Source organism: Rutilus rutilus (assembly GCF_951802725.1).
Source record: "Rutilus rutilus genome assembly, chromosome: 7".
NCBI lineage: Eukaryota > Metazoa > Chordata > Actinopteri > Cypriniformes > Leuciscidae > Rutilus > Rutilus rutilus.
The window spans coordinates 15,108,807-15,131,256 of record NC_140221.1 but is presented as its reverse complement, the minus strand read 5'-3'; the positions used below and the strand labels follow the sequence as shown (position 1 = coordinate 15,131,256).

Below are 22,450 nucleotides of genomic sequence, written 5' to 3'. Positions count from 1 at the left end.
AGCTCCAGTTCTCAGGGCACCAGGCCAGCCATCCAGTCCCACCGGTGATTGTGCAAGAATGTGTGTGTGCATCTTTGTGTTTTTGCAACCTAAAAAGTGGGGCAGCCTGCAATCTTACTGCAGGGATAGACTGGGAGAGAATGACAGGATGTCTACTGTCCCGATTTAAAGCAGAAAGAGGGAATAAAGGGGTCTGTAGAGATGATGGTTTATTGTCAGGCATTGCAGGGAGAAGCTTTTAATGTCCAGCACACATTAAAACAGCAGACATGAATCTTTTGTTTGTTGCTGATGGAAGTGATTCTTCATTAACTCAAACCATATAGGCTGTATGTGTTTCAATTATTAATTTGCTCATCTGCTTAGTGACGTTTGATATACGCCAACGTCACTATTATTATTGCAAATACTTCGAGTTAATTACATTTCAGGCTTCTAGAGATAAATAAAATGAATGTAATCATTTAATTTAATGTCATTTAATTAAATTTTGTACACATCCATGTTATTTTATTATCATTGATATATTTTTTATGATGTTTAGATGTTATTTTTTCATTTTAATTTTAGTATAGTTTTTGTTTTTGTTTTAGTTCTTCCACTTAAACTAAACAAAAATGAGAAATGTTTTTTTTTTATATATATATATTTTATTTTATTTCAAGTAATGAAAATTATGTTTTTAACCCTTAGATATGTATAACGTTTTCTTTATTTGAAAAATTAAATAAAATAAAAAATAAACATTTTTTTCTATTTTCTTTAACAAAGCCAAATCTAAAATCTTTCCAAAGACCCCCTCTAGAAGACATACCACTGTTTAGGAATTTCTCTTTTAGACTTATCTGAGTCTTATCTTATAAAAAGTGATCAATCACTTAAAAAAAAAAAAAAAACTTTAATTCATTAGTCAATCAATCCTTTAAGCATTGAATTCAAAGCATGCCAGGTCTGTGATCTTTTCAGACATGTTGCCACTGTATGTTCACTGTGTCATTTAGACTAATGCATGTGCTCTTTCCCTGGCCCCTGGACGCTGAGCAGTTCTCTCCGTACCAGCAGTTCATATCTGTCCATCTCTGTGCAAACACGTGTAGCCGAGTGTGTCAGATAGCACTGGCTTAATCTCACAGGTGGCTTATAGAAAGCTCACTTTCTCTCTGCGCTATAGAGACGCTTATCTGATTGTCTCATTCACTCTAGTCTTGTAGTGGAAACTGATAACATTTCGGTTTTAGGGACCAGCTTCCCATGCCCTGAAATCAGACAGACACTGTGCCTGTAGCCTTTACATTAGCATGGTTAGCATGGTTCTGACAAATAAAGAAAATAATATAAGCACACTTTAACATGCCAAGGACATAAGGAGAGCAGATGCTTGGCCTGATATCTGACACAGTCAGCAAGACCTTTAAACAGGTGCATCACCTTGGGCTCTGATGCTTATATTAGCTCAGCTTAAACAATCTGGTCTGCGGAAATGTTCAGCGACTTCTTGGATTAGTATCCTTTATACTGGTTTCAACTTTTCAACCAGATTGTAGGGTTTGGTTGTTGGCAGAGTATTTAAATCCATCCTTCACAGTTTGTTCTATGGACGTGAATTGTGTGGCTTGTTGAGGAGATGTGCAATATTACCAGTGCTATATTTCTAAAGGTCAATTCTGTAATGTCTAGGCATTTCCTTGATGCTTAAAGGGATAGTTCATCTAAAACTGAGAATTCTATCATAATTTATTCACTCTGATGCCTGTATGACTTTCTTTCTGTTGAACATAAAATAAAATAAAAATGTGGAAGAATATTGGGAACCAAACCGTTTTGGTGACCATTGACTTCCATTATATGGACAAAAACACTGAGACAATTCTCAACATATCTTATTTTATGTTTGACAGAAAAGGATGTCATAGGTTTGGAATGGCATAAGGGTATGCAAATTATGAAATAATCTTCATTTTTGGGTGGACAATCCCTTTAAGTCATCTAAAAGAAAGTTTCAGTTTTTTTACTTAAATCAATAGATCATCTTTATTGCCGTGCGCTTAAAAAATCCCATTTATCTACAAAAAAAGACGAATGGCACTGAACACTGAACTACTATACTACTAACATTTAAATTGATCATTTCATACAATTCACTTATTATGTACAGTGCATACATGTTTTTACCTGTATGGAATTAAATCTGTAATTAATTTCTCTAAATACAGCTATAATTAATTGATTACCCTTCCCTTACACTTTAACCCCCTTAAACCTACCCATACCACCTAACCTTACCCGTATTCCACCTCAGTAGCAGTAGCAGCAACATCAACACAATAAGTACAATGTACTTTTTTTTTTTTTATGCAAGTACATAATAGTTAAAGACACCTAATATAAAGTATGAGAATTACTCTATACGAAAATATTTCTCTTTGTAAACCTAATGCTTTTTTCACATCCAGAAGTTTTTTTTATTTGAGGTCCAGTTGAAGGCTCATGTCAATTGTTTATAAGTTTAAGTCAAGCTTACAATCATTCTTTTTTTTACTTGAGCGTGTCTCAAGTAAGCGCCTCAAGTCACCATCTCTGCCTGCAAAAGTTGGGAATCACCGTGGGAACTTGCTGACTGCTATAGCAATTTCTCAGTGATACTAAATCAGATGGAAGCAGTGAGATTTATATCATGTGTCCAGTTGAACTTGTTCAGAACACTTTTTACACGGACCACTTTGTCATATACGTGATGTACAGTCTCTGTCTATATAGATAAAAGGTTGTTTAAAATGTAATCTCTTTGGAACTGAGATTGAAATATTATGGCCGTCATTTCAAAAGAAAACCGAGATGGGGAATAGGGATCATGAACATTTCACATGGCTGCCTGTTTTTTGTACCACTAGACAAAAAATGCTAATGCATTGAGATCATTAGATCATTTTTTATATTCTTCTCTGAACAGGATGAGAATTGTTGTAAAATGTACGTCCTGTTTATCTGTTTTTAAGCCATCGCATTGTTGTAATTTGTCATGAAATAATTTGAGAAGATTTTGTGTCTAAACTGGGATTAAACCTGTAAAGGAAATCCCGGACGTTCAGTTTCAAAATATTTATCCTGTCTTTGTTCAAAGTTTTCATTAAAAGTGACAGCCGGAGATGAATCTTATATAGATTAGTCATTGTGCTTTCCATTATTCACCCAACTGCTTATTTTGCATTATCCACCATGACTGTTTGAACAACTGCATATTTTCTAAAGTGCTGATTATCTGAAATAGCCGGATGTGTGAAACTGTAGTGGGCTCAAAACCTGAATGATTCTTTAGTCCAAACTGCTATGTGACCAAATTGGCAGTGTAATTAAATCTCAGCGGGCTGGATAGTCTTGAGTTTTGTCTGCAGCATATGTATATGTATGTGCGCGTGAATATATGAGTGTATGAGAGTGTTTATGTGTGTGTGAGAGTGAGAGTGAGAAATGAAGAGAGACGGTGAGTGAGTGAGCATGTAATGCGTATTATGTCAACTTAAATGTCCTTCCTGGACCTGATGGCCACACGCACTGTGTGATACAAACCCGTGTTTGTGTAGATCTGCAAAGATCAGACCAGTTTTAAAGAAAAGTAGGATGAAACAGAGAGGAGAAATAAGGTGCTCAGGAAGTGTCAGACTAAACACATTAGCGCAGGTTTGATTTAAACACTATGTGCTGATTGAATGTAGGAAGCCACGAAACCACTCTCTTCCTCTATATTCAAATGACTCTGCAGCACTGCTGAGCTAGAGCGAATTGAAAACAGACTCATCGGTGTTGTTTATGACTGATTCACCCCTCTTTTAGCTCAAGTGTCTTGTTTTGTACCCGTTTGAAGAGTTCAGTTCATAATAATCTTGGGAGTCATCGAATGTTAACCTCATCAATAATACTGAGGAAATGATTACTCAATGATGACCACACTATTGATGGTGCTAAGGTAAGCATCGTTATTAATTGGTATCATATGTAGGGATTTAAACAAATGCATAAGCCTTAGTATTACACTGACAGACGCAGAGCAAATGATAAAACCGGTGGATAAATACTAGAAGAAAATGACTTTTTTGACTTAGGCCAACAGAGACTAAGCAACCGTCTATGTATCACCCTACCACATAGCAACACATTAAAACCCAATCAAAATGCATAGCAAAAATTACATAGCAACAACCTGGCAGTCACCAACAACACCATAGCATTGTGGCGGTGAGATTTCTATGAAAAACACCACAAAGAAAATATTTTAAATGTTATCACTCTGAAATACTGAAGTAAAATAATAGTAGAGATATTATGCAATATATGAATTATTATTCATACTTATTTATTTAAATGTATCTAATAATCAGTTTATTAGCATTAAATACATTCAAAGTGCTTTACATAAAACTGACTACAAATAATAATAAAAGAAAAAAAGTAATAATAGATTTAATGTATTAACAAGAGCAAATAAAAGAAAGGAAAATAGAAATACAATTAAAGTGCTCAGTCACATACACATTTAAGTATGTGTTTTTATTCTGGATTAAGTACAAAATAATAAATAAAAAAAAATACATTAAATAAATAAAAAATACATTAGAAGGTTAAGCTATAAAGATGTCCACTCTTTCTTTGCTTGGATCAAACTCAGTAGCATTGCGAGTTATGATCTTGTCATCTGTGTGTCCATGTGGTTCAGCAGTGTGTTGTGTTGTGATGAAGTCAACCCTCTCCTCTGCCTTCCCATCATCCCTCATCCTCCGACTAATCAGGCCTCTGCTCTGCTTCTCGCTGCCTCATTAGCGAACTGTAACGATGTTTTGCTCAAATACATTTTGCTTAGGCTGGCGGTATATCCTTATCCCCTAGTCTGTTTATCTCCCACCCTTGATTTGCATTTCAGTGAGTAGGTGTTTGTGGCGATTGAGTAAACACTTTGTGTGGCAGTATTTATATAGCGGTCGAGGCAAGATTGTTGTGTTTACGCGATAAGGCCAAATCATATTCTTAATTGACACAGAGACTCTACTGGTTGTCTATATTAAAATAAAACCGAGCCAAAACTCACAGTGTTGAGATATTAATGACATTATTTTTGTATTCCATTGGTTTAGCTTTGAAACTGGACATAAACTTGAATGTGAAGCAGGAGACTTCTGTGAACTGTACACTGTAACAAATGATTTTTCGAAGTTGTGAATGAAACTAAGATAACTGGAGTACGTTTTGCAAGTTTTCATGTTTAATTCAATGTGTTACTTGTCATTTCTTTGTAGCTATTTGTGAAATTCACTTGCAATTTCTGAGATGTTTCAAAGTAAATCCAACACCACATATTTTTCAGTGTAGACCAGATTTATGCTTAGTTATGCTGTAGTTCTCAGAGGAAGGATTTGAGCTGCAAATCTTGCTGTCAGCATGTGGTCATCTTTGGGAGAAAACCACAATTTTGTGTTGCTCAGAATAGCTCTGATTCTCATTCAGATTAGTTTTGTGGTGTATAAATGAACATGTGTGTGTGAGAGAGAGGGGGCGAAAAGTAACGTTGAGCCTTCTAATGATCTTCCTACACACCTTGTTTATGATCTGAAATGTTCGTTCAGTGCTCTGGGAATGTGTGTATAGGTGTGTATTGATGTTTATAGTCTGTGTGAATGTACATGGCTATATGTACAGTACCTGTGCCTAAAAGTTGTGCAATATGTTGGCAGGGGAGAAGGTGTGTGCATGTATGTGGTGTGTCAGAGACACATATCGCCAACCATCATTTGTCGCCGACTCATAATCTGTCATGCAGATAGGATGAGAAACCAGATCACAACCAATTTAAACTGTCCGGCGAGGGCTTTCAGACAGATTTTTTTAAAGAAAACATGAGTGTGCATGAGCTTTCCGCTCTTTTAAGATACGTTTTGGAGAAATGCTGGTGACAGTGTACAGGGCTGGTTTGGGTTGGCGGAAAGAATCCCTGGCGTAAATCCAACCTGACAAATCTTAAACTTACATAGCTCCTCATAATCTTCAGTGGTTTGGTATTTGCGTTAAAGGGGTAGTTCACCCCAAAATGAAAATTCATAATGTAAATGTAAATAGCATGTAAATAACTGCCCACTGATAACAGCACACATGTATTTACTATGGTATAACAAAATATAATAGTGTCACACTATACCTATGGGTGTACTGTCATACCACCCAGCAATACTCAGTCATAATATGCATATTCTATAGCCTAAACTTAAACACACTGTACAATTGTTTTATCATCTAAACATTATGTGGTAACATCTAAATGGACTGCTTCAAGTCAAAGAAATTATTTAATATTTTTCAACAAACTTGACAATATTGGGATAAACCAATGAAAGTATTTTTTATGTATCAAATCAAGTAGAAATATATCTTAAAGAAAGTAATTGCTGATGCCACGACTGTTTAGGTTTTGTTCATGTTTTCATGTTCTCAGTTTATATTTTCATGTCTTTTATTTTGAAGTTCATGTTTACTGGGTCACCTGTTTATGTCATGTGATTCCTTGTCATGTGTCATGTTCTGATTTGTTCCTTAGTACGTGTCTTGTTTTCATTGGTTACTTTGTTTCATGTGTCGTGTTCTCATTGGTTCTTGTTTCATTAGTTATGTCTTGTTCATGTTTGCCATGTTACTTTGTCATGTATTGAAGAATAGTATGCTGTTCCATGCTCTATGGTCCATGCATGTCATTGTTTATTGTTAAGTTCATAGTTTATGATTTGTTTCATGTCAGGATTGAGTGTTTTTTGTTTCACAGTTTTGGATCTTCACTATTGTGAATAAACGGTTCTCCTCACCATCATTTTCGTTTTCTCCATGTAAGCTAGCATTAGAGCTGACATGATAAAATCATAGGAACGACATAATTTTTTTGTCCCAATTAACAGTGCAGCCCGTGATGAGTAACAGGACATTTTGTCAGTTGCCATGTAGGTCCGCCCACAGTGAAAAAATCCCTATATTGTATATTAAACATAATTTTCTAATAAGAAGTTATTTTGTTTTGTCGCTCAGTAGTTTCCATTTCAGTGGAAAGATGTTACCTGTCACTGGACTTAAGACATGTGATATAAAAGAACCTTGCTGATTTTAATAGAATAACATGATTGTGTTCATGCTTTTCAATAGACAGAAATAAAAATCATATTACAAACTTTCTTTTCCCAGAGAAAAACACTGAATGACTAATGGCCTTCAGAATGTTTCACAATAGTCAGAGTGGGAAAATAAGCCGAAGCTGATGTTTCAATACAATATTTGCTATGACACTTGAACTGTTACCTTTTCCTGAGATGTGTTTCTGCATGTATAGGAAGATTGATATTGTTTTCATTTCAGTCAAGGTCTTATTGCTGTGGGGGGAAAACAAGGATGAGTAATTAAGCCCTCTGTGTTTTCTCAGCATGTGTTTACTCTCTCTGTAAAGAGAAGGCAAGTTGTGGCTAAAGTCCACTGTGTTATCAGAATAGACAATGTCAACAAATCAACTGACAGTACGGTAAATATGTAGGATACGTATAGAAGAGCAAACACAAACACACACACACACACACACACATGTTCATGTTTTATGGGGACTTTCCATAGACATAATGATTTTTGTACTGTATAAACTGTATATTCAATCCCTAACCCTAAACACAACCATCACAGAAAACATTCTGCATTTTTATTTTTTCAAAAAGCAAACATTTTTAAAGCTGTTTTCCTCGTGGGGACCAAAAATGTCCCCACAAGGACAAGGATTTCTGATATTGCAATCATTTTATCCCCATATAAGGTTTACTAGGACCACACACACAAACAAATGTGTCAAACACATGTATGTACACAATGTCTGTGCGAGAACCCACATATAATTAGCATGATAATACTTCTTGAAGGATATATAATAATATACATTAGTGTTTGGGGTCAGTAAAAAATGTTCTTATGCTCATCAAGGCTGTATTCATTTAATCAAAAATACAGTAAAAACATTATAACGTTTTTTTTAAATAACTGTTTTGTTTGAATGTATTCCTGTGATGGCAAAGCTGAATTTTCAGCATAATTACAGTCTTCAGTATCACATGATCCTTCAGAAATCATTCTGATATGCTGATTTGATGCTCAAGAATCATTTCTTACTATTACCAATGGTTGTTTTGCTCAATAGTTTTGTGGGAACCATGATAAAATCAATTCAGGATTGTGTGATGAATAGAAAGGTGTGTCTCCACAGTTTGTAGTGTGTGTGTGTGTGTGTGTGTGTGTGTGTGTGTGTGTGTGTGTGTGTGTGTGTGTGTGTGTGTGTGTGTGTGTGTGTGTGTCACTACTCACTGCTCCTAATGTGTGTGCACTTACTTGGATGGGTTAAAACTTGGCCTTCACATCATGTCACTTATTTTAAATAGAAATGTCAATATTATATAATATCAATATAAAATATAATTTATCATTTCATTTTTTTCATGACATCCACTTATAATGTCTTATTATGTACCGAAATCGACTGTTAATGTATTTATTATATCAGTATATTTAATTAATTTGTTATATTAATTATTTGAATAATTCGACTTCATAGTCATAGTTTTATGATGATTTAGCAGCACCTTCTCTGTGACTTCTTGAATTAGAAAGTTTTTGTTGCGGGACTTTTTTTTTTTTGTAAATGTTTACATTGTGCATTAAACACTTTTATTTTAAAAGTTTAAGGAAAACCTTAAAATCTTGGTCATTAGTCAATTTTTTTAATTGAATGTATATTTGCACTCTATTTTCACATTCTTAAACCTTTTCACAACAGCAGCTATGTAAAATACCCTAACGTATACAATGGCAAAATGCAAAATATTCCTGAAATTTCCTTTGTGTGTAACTCTTTTTCCCTCTCGCCGTCCTGCAGACTCCTCCGGTCAGCTCTCGTCGCCTCCTTTGAGCTCCTCCATGGGTCACCGAGGCATCAGTAACCATCCTCTGCACCAGCCCCTGCTCAGCCCGTCTGCCATGAGCTCCAGCCCGGGTCAGCTGCACTCGCCCATCAACGGCCTGTCCTCGCCGTTCCCCGTCATCAGCTCGCCCATGGGCCATCCCTCCATGAGCGGCCCGTCCTCCACCAGCATGACCTTCAGACCCAGTCTAAGCCCACAGGTAAGACATCACTGCATTTACTCTGGACTTATTTAACAGCTTCAGCATCAATTTCTGAGAATTGCCAAGTGCTATTGCAGATTCTTTCAGAGGTATGCAACCAATCAATATTTTTTTTCAACATGTTCTCAGGCTCAGCTTGAACTGAATTTTCCTGCTCAATTGGCTAAACTTGACCTGAACTCTGCTGGAAATTAAAGATCTGTTTTAAAGAGTCTGATTGCTCAAATGGGTTTGATTGCATGATTCGATGGTGCACAAAATCACACACAGGAACACAAACATTTATTCTAATCTTTACCTCATTTATTGAGCCAATCAGCCAATTTAGTAAGGTTTTTAGAAAAATTGCTTTTAACTAGCTTTTTTTTTTTGCTACAATCAAACCAACTTTGGTCATCGTTCAAAGCAAATGTAATTGATTTGGCAATAGTGGCGAAGGCTGTCTGCATAAGTTCAAAAAGCTCTTCTAGTTTCTCAGAAGAGAAAAATGCTAGTAATTATAAAGTTTGGATATTCAAGGTATTTAGAAAAACATAAATAGTTTCATTGTATTTTCCATATGGCATACATGCATACACACTTGCATTTTATACACAGTGTGTAGCTCATTCATTGAGTTTAGTGGCCTCAATTGCGCTTCTCTTTCGTGCCGCTTATTCACAGAAAATCAAATCAATTCGGCATCAGTGCTATCAGCTTTATGATTGGGTTTTATTTAATAACACATAGCTTAAAAAGTTCTGCTGAAGCAGCGTTTTATTGGTGGAAAATGCAGCTTCTTGTAAAAATATTGTGGTGTTATTGGATTTCTGTTAAATCCTTCTCACTATGAGCGGGGTTTTATGAGACATAATACAAGGAATATTACAGTTCCCAAGTGATGTAATTCCACTTTTGTATTATAATTGTCTACGTTAGTTTTCCAGGAAAGTAGCTTGGATTCATGTTTTATATTTAAGCATACATGTAGGTGGTTTACTTGAACCTTTTTTAAGGTACCTAGATAAGAAATAAACCGATAAACATTTAAGCATCAAACATTTAAAGCAGAACATGTCATTCCCTGTGTATGCTTCAGTAAATTAAAAATAAAGATTAGAGTGAATGCAGGTGGAGCTCTTTCTGTTTTTAAAATCTGATTGCCTACATCAGTGTTAGTTCTTACTCATTTAGAATGAACGTAACGCTAGTTTTAAGTAATTGAAGAATATACAGATAGACATAAATATGATTGAACTTAAATGTCCATGTTATCAGTTGGCATATTCAGGACTGTTGTGTTGTCAGGGGTTCATAACATTGATAAGATAAAATGAAATGGCGTTAAATCATATGATGAGACTGAATTTTGAATACACAGAAGAGTTAATTAGTGACACATGGATTGTATTTAATATAAGCAATATATTAAAAGCAGTATTAGGTGTTAGATATTTAAGAAATAAATAGATAGAAATAGATCAAGTAAATGGATGAGAACAATAAGGCAAAAGCTATATTCAAAGTGCAACTGGCTATATATTTCAGAGATTGTGTCACCATTAGTCAGAATATTGTTTTAATAATAATTAGTCAGAATTAACATAATTATAAGAGACATGTTTTGTCACAATTATCTGGACTCATTCATCTTGAGTTTCACTTTCATGGACTTTCAGTTTTGTATTCATCAGTCACAGGTGTTCCTTTGTTTTAGTTTTCTTCCGTTGCAGAGATCATTAGTTCTTAACTTAGGCGGCGCTTACACGACAGCGTTCTAACAGAAAACTCTTAATGCACTCCGGCTGCTCATTCGCACAACAACAGTGCCTGGTAGCTCGAGAACGCAAACCATGAAATAGGTTCCAAGGTGCAAGCGTTGAAAAATATTGAAAACGTTATCATCTCTGCGTAAACTTCAAAAACGCGAATGAATATATATGTGCACAGGCATGTAGTCTTGGTTTACAAATTGACCTCACCAAATTTCTTGTCTGGCCTTAAAAATTCATAATACCGTTTTTTTGTTGTCGCTTCCGCATATCCATGTGAACTGGAATCATTTTGACAATGTTTTATCTGTACAGAGGTAAAGGGAAGGGAAGGAGGCCTTCATAGGGGAGAGACTAGTTGACACTTCAGGACTGCGTTGTCGTCGTGTCCAGGCACAGGTCCTTCATCAGATCTGGATACGGCCTGGATCCGGAAGACTGCGGTAAACCTCGGGATAAACAGAGAGACATATGGTGCTTTTCCACTACACAGTACCAGCTCGCCTCGGCTCGGCTCGGCTCGACTCGACTCAGCTCTGTTTGGTTTTCCACTGTGTAAAAGTTGTACCTGTACCTGCTTCCAGGTACTTTTTTTCGTACCACCTCCGGCGAGGTTCTAAGCGGGCTGAGGCGAGCTGAGGCGATACTAAAATGTGACGTGAAATCATGGCAGACTGCTGATTGGTCAGAGAGAATCGTCACTATTCACTGCGTCATCATTGCACGCGCCAGACGCAGTATCCTGAATAAAAAACAGCAAAAACAAAAACAAAAACATCCAAAAACAGCATACACTCAATTTCCTCCATTGTCCTGTGTGTGTAGGTAGCGGGTGTGTCTCGCGCGTCTCGCGTAAAAGATTAAGTCACGGCAGTTTCCTGCGGTGTCGCTATGACGACCAGGTACTATTGTGGAGGTACTATCTGCAATGGAAAACGGAGCGAAAAGCGAGCCGAGCCGAGCTGAGTCGAGGCGAGGCGAGTCGAGTCGAGCTGGTACTGGTAATGGAAAAGCGCCATAATATTAGCGTAGACGCGAGTACATCAGGATTTATGGGAAGTGTTCCCGGTTCCGGCTGACCTAATCTATGCAGCCTAACATTGAATTATAAAAATGTATAATGTGTTATTTGTATGCTAGGTAAAAGAGATGTGTTTTTAGTCTAGATTTAAACTGACAGAGTGTCTGTTTCCCGGACAATGTTAGGAAGACTGTTCCAAAGTTTAGGTGCTAAATAGGAAAAGGATCTACCGCCAGCAGTTGATTTTGATATTCTAGGTATTATCAACTGGCCGGAATTTTGAGATCGCCATAGACATGAAGGACTATAATGCGTTAAGAGCTCGTTCTAGTACTGGGGCACCATTTAGTGCTTTGTAAGTAATCAGCAATATTTTAAAATGTATACAATGTTTAATAGGGAGCCAATGCAGTGTTGATAGAACCAGGCTAATATGGTCATACTTCCTGGTTCTGGTAAGAACTCTGCTGCGTTTTTGACCAGCTGTAGTTTGTTTATTAAGGGTGCAGGGCAACCACCCATATGAGCATTACAATAATTTTGCCTTGATGTCATGAACTAACTGCTCCACATTTGTCATTGAAAGCATATGTCATAATTTAGGTATATTTATTCATCAGTTCCAATATCACTGTCTATTTAAGTTCCTCACCTTCACTCTGTGTTTGTCGGTTGCTGTTTGTGTATGCGTGTTATATACGCTGTTACTTGCCTTACTCTTCATGGATTACCTGAGTTTGTTTTCATTAAAAGACCCTTTTGAACTCTAATTCATCCGCATCATTTTCATCTTGTGACAGAACAACTGACCAAATGGAACATGCAGCACGATTTGCTGTTTTGGCTCGTGAGAGCCAGGATTTTTTAATCTTCACTGGACAATTCTGTCTTCTTGCCGTCACCAGCCCATTTGATGACGAGACCCTGAAGTCACTGTTCTGGATCGGGGCGAATTCCCATCTGCCCTTAGTCTGGAGAGTGTTTTCCCCCAGTCCAGAATACAATCGGACCCAGAGTCCGTTCCACCACCATCAGCCACAGAGCAAACGTGTGAGCCCCCCGCAGATGGAGAGCTACCACCTGCCACAACACGTCAGCCAGTGCCAGAAGATAAGAGTGGACCCTCACCCCGAAAGAGGAACCCCCCCTGTGAGTTTGACCAGGGGTGTGAGCCCATGACATCAGTGGCGAGGGTATTTTGGTGGATTTTGAGACTGAGGACTGGCTGATAGACTTGACAGCGCGGAGGTATCGTCTCCCACCCCATACCACCACATTTCAGATTATTCATGTTTTAACTTTCTTCCTGTTTCCTCTGAACCTTCATCGCTGTTTCTAGACAACACAGACACCTGCATGGACAATGTATTGTTACCTTCGACCCTGTCTTGCCTTCATCTGCCTCTGTCATCACCCTGCTCAGACAGTCCTCCAGCCCCGCCTCTGCTGAAGGTTGTCATGTTGAGCCTCAGGTCCTGCAACCACCATCAGAGCCTGAGCGGATAGATCCAATGGCTCCACATCTGGTCTCTGGTCGCCTCGCTCTGTCTCGCTCCACCTTGGCTCCTCCCACCTTCGGCTCCACCAGACACCCTCTGCTTTAAAGCTCCACTGGCTTCTTTCATCCCACCGGCTCACCCTTGGTCAGTCGTCACTCCTCCTCAGACTTGCGGACCTTCTGCTACGCTCCGTTCCTCCACCCTTACGGCTGCAGCTGGCTCCTTTTTTCCCTTCTGGTTCCTCCATCACAGTGGCATCGCCTCAGTCCTCTGGCAATCGTCCGAATAACACCATCCCCTCATCATCTGTCTCCTTCACTGTGTCATCGCCTCGGCCACCTCCTAAGCCCGCTCCATCCCTCCATCACTTCTGCTACTACAGCACGAGGTCGTGCCTACTGGGAGGTGGCGTTCTGTCACAGTTATCTGGACTCATTCATCTTTAGTTTTACTTTCATGGACTTTAAGTTTTGTTTTCATTCATCACATGTGTTCCTTTGTTTGAGTTTTCCCGCCAGTCATCAGTTCCCATGGACACTCATCAGATCATCACACCTGTTCATCTGCTCATTATCAATGTCTATTTAAGTTTCTCACCTTCACTGTGTTTGTCGGTTGTTTGTGTGTGCGTGTTAAACACGCTGTTATGTTGCCTTCCTCTTCATGGATTACCTGAGTTTGTTTTCATTAAAAGACCCTTTTGTTCATTGGAACCTTTTCGATTTCTCCTTCATCCTCATCATCTTCATCGTGTGACATGTATAGTGTTAGTGTGTCGATGTGTTTTGTTGTCTGACAAATTATTTACAACACTAAATAATTCTGATGTTTAAAGTTTATAGGTTTGATTTTACCCCAAAAATATGGATAATAATTTTTTTCTGCTTTACATTTAAGTAGAATACAGGATATAGAATGTTGAATATATTAATGTCACATCTTATTGCATTTTTTTGTTGCTTGTCTTATCGGTTATTATAGTTTTTATAATAGCCAATTGTCATTTGATTAAAATATTGTCTGTGTAAAGTGTAGAACATAAGGGCATGTTGTAGAGCAACATAATATAACTGACTGAACAAATGTTTGGATCCAGCTGAATCTTTTTCATTGCACTGGAATTTTCATTGCACCACTCTGTATGAGTGTGTTTGAATTACAAATGAAATCATTAATGTATAACTTTAAATCTGTAGAGATAAGTAAGATGGATTTAAATCAGACTTTGGCACAGTGAGATCATTGAGTGCCTGCCAGAGTCATCTGAGAATAAGTAAAGCCATTTAGTGTAACTAGTCATATCAAATAACAGCCTTTTATAAATTCATTTGAAGATCGTGGGGTGTTATCAGACACCAGATGGTATATGAGAACTGAAATCCCTGCAATACAGTTTAAGATAAACCACACACTATACTCGTTGGGGACGAGTTATTTTAAAGGGTTTCTTCTGATCGTTTATTTCCCCCTTATTTCACCTCCCTTCCACTACCAGTAGTAAGGTGTTCAGTCGTTACTGTTGTACCCCAAAATGGAAAAAAGTTCCTATTAAAAACAAGTTTGGGTTGGCATAGAAATCATAATTTTTTCTTTTTTATTCTTTCCACCACCTCATGTCAGACAGCTTTAATTAGGCTGCTAAATGGACTGGAGGCGTTTCACATTAATGGTGTTGCCTTAAGTTATGGTGGTTGGGCTTAAGGAGAGGCGTCTTGGAGGTGCCCTGGCCCCCATTCATCCTCATTAGCCCCGTCAGAGTGCTTGATCTCTGACCGTATGGTGTCAAACACGGCCTTAGTGTGCCACATGGGCTTTCTACTTTTTATTGGCACGCTAAATGGGTTCAGAAGAGGCCCGGTTGGGGCCTGGTCGGGGCCCAATTGCACAGGAAATGAGCTGGCTTGTTAAAATCTGCAGTTTAGCCATGTGGTGTGTGTCAGAATGAAACTCTTTTAACACCCTGCCAGTTCAATCTTCTAATACACACAGACAGATACACATTTCTACATTTGTGCATGTACAATAATGTTCAAAAGTTTGGGATCAGTACGATTTTTAAAGGTTTTGAAAGAAAATTCTTATGTTCACCAAAGCTGCATTTATTGGTATATAGACAAAAACAGTATTATTGTAAAATATTATTACAGTTTATTTTTATTTTTGTATATTCACTATCATACTAATGCTCAGTAGGCTAATATTGTGAAATATTTTCACAATTTATTACAATTTAACATAATTATTTTTATCTTTTTTATGTTTTAAAAAAAATATAGATATATACTGTATATCCTGTGATGGCAAATTTCTAATAAAAATATTTTATAACATTATAAAAGTCTTTGCTGCACAACCTAGAAATATAGACCATGGATTTAAATGACATTTTGTTTTGTTACATTTCTATTGCTTATATTTAAGGATTTAAAAAAGGGACCTCAGTCAATATCATAGGGCTCTTTTGTCTTGGACCAGTAAGAACAACTTAGCAACCACCCAGAATACCCTAGCAACCACATTGAATTGTCCCTGCAACTACACACTCTAGCATCATGACGGCTAGAGTTTTCACCAAGCAAGCACCAGTCACATTTTCTTTGGGAATTATTAAATCCTTTGTTTAAAATCTAGAATGTAAATATGATAAACAGAGTTTCATTATAGTTTTTAGGATAGAACCTCCAATGCATTTGTGGTAAATCCCCCATCATTGCTCAATATAAATGTTTATGCATCATACAGAAACAGGTTTATAGCATAATTCAGAGCACAGATGATATTTTGGGCATGTTTATGGTCAGTGACTGATGTGTGCAGCATCTCATGACTGTGCAATGCAGCAACACAAGTTTGTGGACAGATTTAACCATTCTAAAAGCTCTACACACAAAGCAACAGCATGAGATGGTCACATGGCACATGTGATCTGTCTTCTAATAGCTGCTGTGGGCTCTACAGTGTAAGACGCGATAATAAAATGTATTTTCTCCCTGTTCATTATGTCTGTCTCCATCTCTCTGGACATGCTACTTATTTTAACTTGGTTGTCATAGACGGTTCTCTGGGTTATAAAAATGCCAGTCATTCACTCTTTCCACAGGACTATAAGAGAATGTTTTGCTTTATGGAAAGTCTTGATGCCTCCCAATTATTTCTACCTAAAGCATCATGCCCACATTTTTTTACATAACTCAAAAAGGAGTTATCAAGATGTCACAGCTGCTCTTTTCCATGTATTCTTTTCCATGAAGTTGAAGTCTGTTCTCTTCTTTTCTTGTTTCTTTTCTCTGCTTTTCTCTTTCTTTTTCGCTTCTTTTCTTGCTTCTTTTCTCTTTTTTTCTCATTTCGTGTTCTTTTCTCCTTTAGTTTCTTTTCTCATTTCTTTTCTTTTCTCCTTTCCTTTCTTGTTTCGTTTAATTTCTTTTTTTTCTTTCTCGTTTCGTTTCTCGTTTCTTTTAGTTTATTTTCTCATTTCATTTCTCGTTTCTCTTCTCGGTTTCCGCTTCTCTTCTCGGTTTCCGCTTCTTTTCTCGGTTTCCGCTTCTTTTCTCGTTTCTCTTCTCATTTCTCGCTTCTTTTCTCATTTCGTTCTGTTCACCATGTGAGCCAGGACCATCACTGGTGCCACCTCAAATTAAACATGGTTGTGTGACGCCTCGGATTCCTACATTTCCACATTTGACAGATGCTTTTATCCAATCTTACAGTGCATCCAATCTGTACCTTGGTGTTGCTACCACTGTGCTCTACCTTTTAAGGATGCTTTCACACTTGGTTTGATTGCCTGGTCCAAACTTGATTACTCCGATTACACAGGAAAGTGATTGAGAACACACACTAGCACACAGTTCTGTTAGGACCACTACCGTCAAATACGATTGACAATTAGCATGCAGTTTGGATTGGCGGTATGGTTCTGTTCTGGGCGAGAACTCCCTGCGCATCCATGCAGCCTAGCATGGATAAGAGCAGGGAGAGCAGCAATAACCCCCCTTGGGGTAAACAGAACAGAACCAACATGAATGTTTGCAAATATATTTAATTCAAGATTTTAAAGTACAACATAATTTGAGAATTTATTCTGATTCAAGGGGAATCAGAATGCCAAATCCTGACTGGGCGAGAGGAAGAGCTGGGGATGGAGGAGGGTAATTAGCTCCCGAGAAACGCGATAGCTGCTGATAATACTGAAGGAGCTTATAAATGTATAGGATAGGCGTCGTATTCCTATAGGTAGATGTGGATCAGCTGAGAGTCAGCTGATGCGAGCTTGACTAACGTGACCTGCCAGAACTAACGCTACGCTTGATTTTTATCGAATCATATGTCATCAATTGCAGTTCACTTCCAAGATTTAGTACAATTTAACAGCAAACCGTACAGGAGGGTCACATGAACCTTACCCCGACCACCCTTTTTAGGCGGACTCAGGTACGGTTCCACAGGTGAACACTGAGCTCGGAAAACAGCGTTCACATCATCCAACTCTGACATCAATCGCACCAAAAGTGCTAGTGTGAATGCACCCTAATTTGTTTAGGTTTTTCTTGTTTGTCTGGCTGGTATTTTTTTGTGCGTTTAGGGATTGCTGTTGATTACTGATTTTAGAGTGCATGAATGTGGGGATCTGAGACTTTAAGGGCTTAAAGTTAAGACTGTTAGTCTGTTCTCTGTTTCCTGGTCTAAATCTAGAGGCTATACCAGTCCCATGGGACTGAGCATATTGAATTAAAGTTTGTGGGTGTGTATGGGGGGTGGTGGGAGGGTGTATGTGTGTACGCTCTTGTGACCCACCAGAATTTGACTGTCAAAAGAGCCATGCCTGCATCCGAATAGAATCAGGCAGCAGGTAGAACTATTCTTGTGTGCTTAGTGGTATATATCTGGGTTCCTGCCACGTTGGAAGTTCTTTTGTTTTCAGTATGTATGCACATGGCACAATTTTGCATGTACATTGGGCTGCATTTGCATTTAGATTTGTTGTATTTCTTTACTCAAGAGGTAAGCTGTTAGAATCTTATTAAACAAATTTAGGTCACATTTATATATTTTCCTAGCCTGGCTCCGCCCTCCTACGTACTTCCGCTCAATTTTCATTTTCCTTCAGTACTCTGTCTGGGTTTGCGGTATATTCTTGGGTTTTTCTCCAGACAATTTTTTAGCGGTCCAATCAGCGAACTGAGGGAGTGGCTGAGAACGATGACATTGATGTCGTGCTAGTTTGAGTTGTAGGGTTACGTCACAACCAAACGTTAGCGATTGGTTATGGCAGATCCAGAGTGGCTCTGGGCAGATCCAATAGTTTTAAACTTCAACAGAGTACCCGCTTTCAAGGAAGTAAATGCTTGTCAATGGAGAGTGGCCAGACTCTCTGTACAAATGAAATGTACGAGAGTCTGGTAGGACCAGGCTAATGTTTTCCCGACCTGTAGAAGTAATAAATCAGGATTGAAAGCTCCATGTTAAAGCATCCCATTGTGTAATGCTAACTATGAATGTCAGTAGCCCCTTTAAAGCCGGCCGACGCTCAAAAACGGCCTGACAGCTGACCGTCGGCTTGGTGTGTCCCGGGCTGAAGAGTCTGTATGCAGGACTAATATGTCATATCTACATTGGTAATCCTGACCTCAGGTGTGGGGATGTGTCGTAAACCAGAAACATTTGTCATGAGTCAGACTGTCTTTAATAGGGGAATACAATATAATGCTGACACAATTTAAGGTGTGGAAATGCCAGGTGAGGTTTTTTGTTAAATGAACACAATAGTCTGCTGTCTGCCTTGAAATATTTTGACATTTCAACACTATTGGATATTTGAATACTTGACTCATATATCATAGACTTTTTTTTAAAGAGTTTAGCACTTTCATTGGTGAATGACTTTAATGTTTTCCTCTCTTCAGGAAGCTGTATAGTTTCATGTATCAGTCCCTCACGAATTACCAAAGAAAAACATAGTGAACATTCTTTCGTCGTTATGTTTCCTGTAGGTGTGTCTGTTGTGTCTTTCACAGATCGGCTCATCAATCATCACATTTTGCGTGACTTTAGTTCTGGGTAGTTAAGAATAAATTCCACGTGGAATTCCAGCAGACACTTTTTTTATGTGGAATTTTGCTTTACCATTCAAAAGTTAGTGGCTAGTAAGATTTATTTTTAATTTTGAATGAAATAAATACTTTTATTCAGCAAAGATGCATTAAATTATTCAACAAGTGAGAGTAAATACATTTATAATGTTACAAAAGATTTATATTTCAACTGAATTCTGGTCTTTTGAACTTTCTATTTATCAGAATAATCCTGAAATGTATCATGGTTTCCACAAAAATATTAAACATAAAAATATGAAAATTAACAATATTACAGTTTTTACTGTATTTTTGATCAAATAATTTTGATCAGTTATTATCAGCTTGTAATGGTTTGATATGTAATTTTTTTTTTTTTTAGCTCAGTTCGCCCATGAATGCAGTCAGTAGTTCGGAGGACATTAAACCCCCTCTGGGTCTGAACGGGATGATGAAGGTCCCGGCACAGCCCACAGGCACATCCCTCTCCCTGACAAAACACATCTGTGCCATTTGCGGAGACCGTTCATCAGGTGACACACACACACACACACACACACACACACACACACACAACACAACACACACACATACACACACATACCTAGATGATTAAAAAAATGTATTCATGCACTCTGTAATTTGTCTCTGATAGAATAGAACAAAATAGCTAAACCAGCATAATAATCTATGAGCAATACATTTATATTTATACATAAATGCTAAAAAATTGTTAATTAATAATAAGTTCACTTCCGAAATAATAAGTGATGCACCGACATTTTTTTTTTTTTATTGAAAATAGTACTTGTTTTATTATGTAAGACAAAAGAGCCCACAGACTGATATGAGAGACTGGCATGTCTAATTGCAATAATACCATATACAGTTCAATAGTCATTATCCACATTTTTCCTACGTCCCATAATGCTTTGTGCAAATTATGGGAGTAACTTCCATTAAACTGTAAACAATCAGCGAAAGGTTCGCTCTATGAAGACAAAAATAAGCATTTTCAAAATCTGGTTACAATAAGAGGACATTATTCTACTCACCCCTCAATCATCAGACATTAAAAGGACATTTAAAAGTGTAAAATCATTAACAAATTACTACCACAAACTATGAATAACTCCACAGCAATATTACGGACGTGTTAAATATCTCTGTAGTAATATATAAAGATATTCTTAGTGCATTCCAGTGAATTATTAATGGGATATATCGTCAATTAATTTGGGAGAACACGCCACAAATCAACAGTATATGTTGTCCTTTTTCACACTGTTACAGTAGAACGCAACAAAAAAAGAGGAGTCAGTGAAAAAAATCAGGAGGAAAAGAATGCAGTGGCTGAAAAGAGCTGTTTAATAATATGCTTTATTGTACTTGTTAAACTGCAGTCATAATATTGGTCACTCTGTATATTCTGAGTGACAAAACAGATGTGTGGTTGTTGAATTATTGAAATCAAATGCCAATTAAAGATAACCCTGCTGTGAAGAATACTAAAGCATATGTCTGCCGGCAGGTAAACACTACGGGGTGTACAGCTGTGAGGGCTGTAAGGGCTTCTTCAAGAGAACGGTGAGAAAGGATTTGACGTACACTTGCCGAGACAACAAGGATTGTTTAATCGACAAACGGCAACGCAACCGCTGCCAGTACTGCCGCTATCAGAAGTGTTTAGCCATGGGAATGAAGAGAGAAGGTGCGTTGCTTTTTTCTTTGAACACATGACAATTCTGTTTAATATCAGAATTTAGTCACATTGTGATTATGGATGGGTCATATCCAATGGAATCTTTCACCCAAAATTGTTTATTATTCCATATTTTACTCACCCTCAAGCCATCCTAGGTGTATATGACTTCCTTCTTTCAGCCGAACACAGTCTTAAAAAATATCCTGGCTTTTCTCAGCTTTGTAAAGGCATTGAATAGTGCCAGAGTTTCTGAAGCTCCAAAAGGCGCATCCATCCATCCATCATAAAAGTAACCCATATGACTCCAGTGGGTTGTAGCGAAGCAACACGTTTTTGTTAGAAAAATATCCATATTTAAAACTTTCTAAACGATAACCACCGGCAACGACCATACGAGCATTCACTAGAGAGTCGAGTTCCGGCAGAAGGATGACCTCTGAGATAACGTAGGACGTAGGCACAGCGTATAGGTGAGAATTGACGAACATGGAAGCACAGGGGATAGGGCAAAACAAAACAACGGTCACGAATTAGGAATCTAAAACAAGAAGTTTCAAAGAAAAATGTCAGAGGATTTCGATATAGCTTTTAATATTGATATTTTTCTTACAGAAACCCGTCGTTTCGCTTCAGAAAGCATTTATTAACCCACTGGAGTCGTATGGATTACTTTTTATGATGGATGAATGCGTTTTTTGGAGCTTCAAAAACACAGGCTCTACTCACTCCCCTCTGATTGTGTTTGGCTGAAAGAAGTATGTCATATACACCTAGGATGGCTTGAGGGTGGGATAATTTTCATTTTTGGGTGAACTATCCCTTTAACCTGGTCAAACAGAGCAAATATTCCAGCTTCTTGAAACCACCTTATTCTGAATATCTAATGTTCACTTTTTGAGACATGAGACACAGTCAGTTTTGAAAAGTCAAACTATCAATGGAACACATTTTTGGAGGAGATGTTTTTACAGACTTAAAAGAAATAAACAATCAACACATGGTGGTTGAAAGCACCAATGACCAACAATTTGCAGTTCATTGCACTGCTGTATGCTGTTGTCAAGGAAATGAATGAGATTCATTAATGTGTTGATTAAATTGTGCATTTTAAGTCTAGAATCATCTAAAAGGAATATAATTAAATGGCTAGAGATTGTATTCCCAGCATTTCCACTAGAGAATAGTGGGAATGGAATGTAGGCTTACATGTAATTTATTCA

At 37.7% G+C, this 22,450-nt stretch overlaps 1 protein-coding gene across 1 annotated transcript in view; it reads left to right on the top strand.

The window, feature by feature from the left end:
* rxrab (retinoid x receptor, alpha b) overlaps positions 1-22,450 on the top strand; it is a 75,144-nt gene that overhangs the window by 25,826 nt on the left and 26,868 nt on the right. The window contains exons 3-5 of the mRNA XM_084414147.1: positions 8,936-9,180; positions 19,908-20,058; positions 21,057-21,236. Of these exons, the coding sequence (XP_084270273.1) occupies positions 8,936-9,180; positions 19,908-20,058; positions 21,057-21,236 (576 nt within the window). The remainder of the gene's footprint in view (positions 1-8,935; positions 9,181-19,907; positions 20,059-21,056; positions 21,237-22,450) is intronic.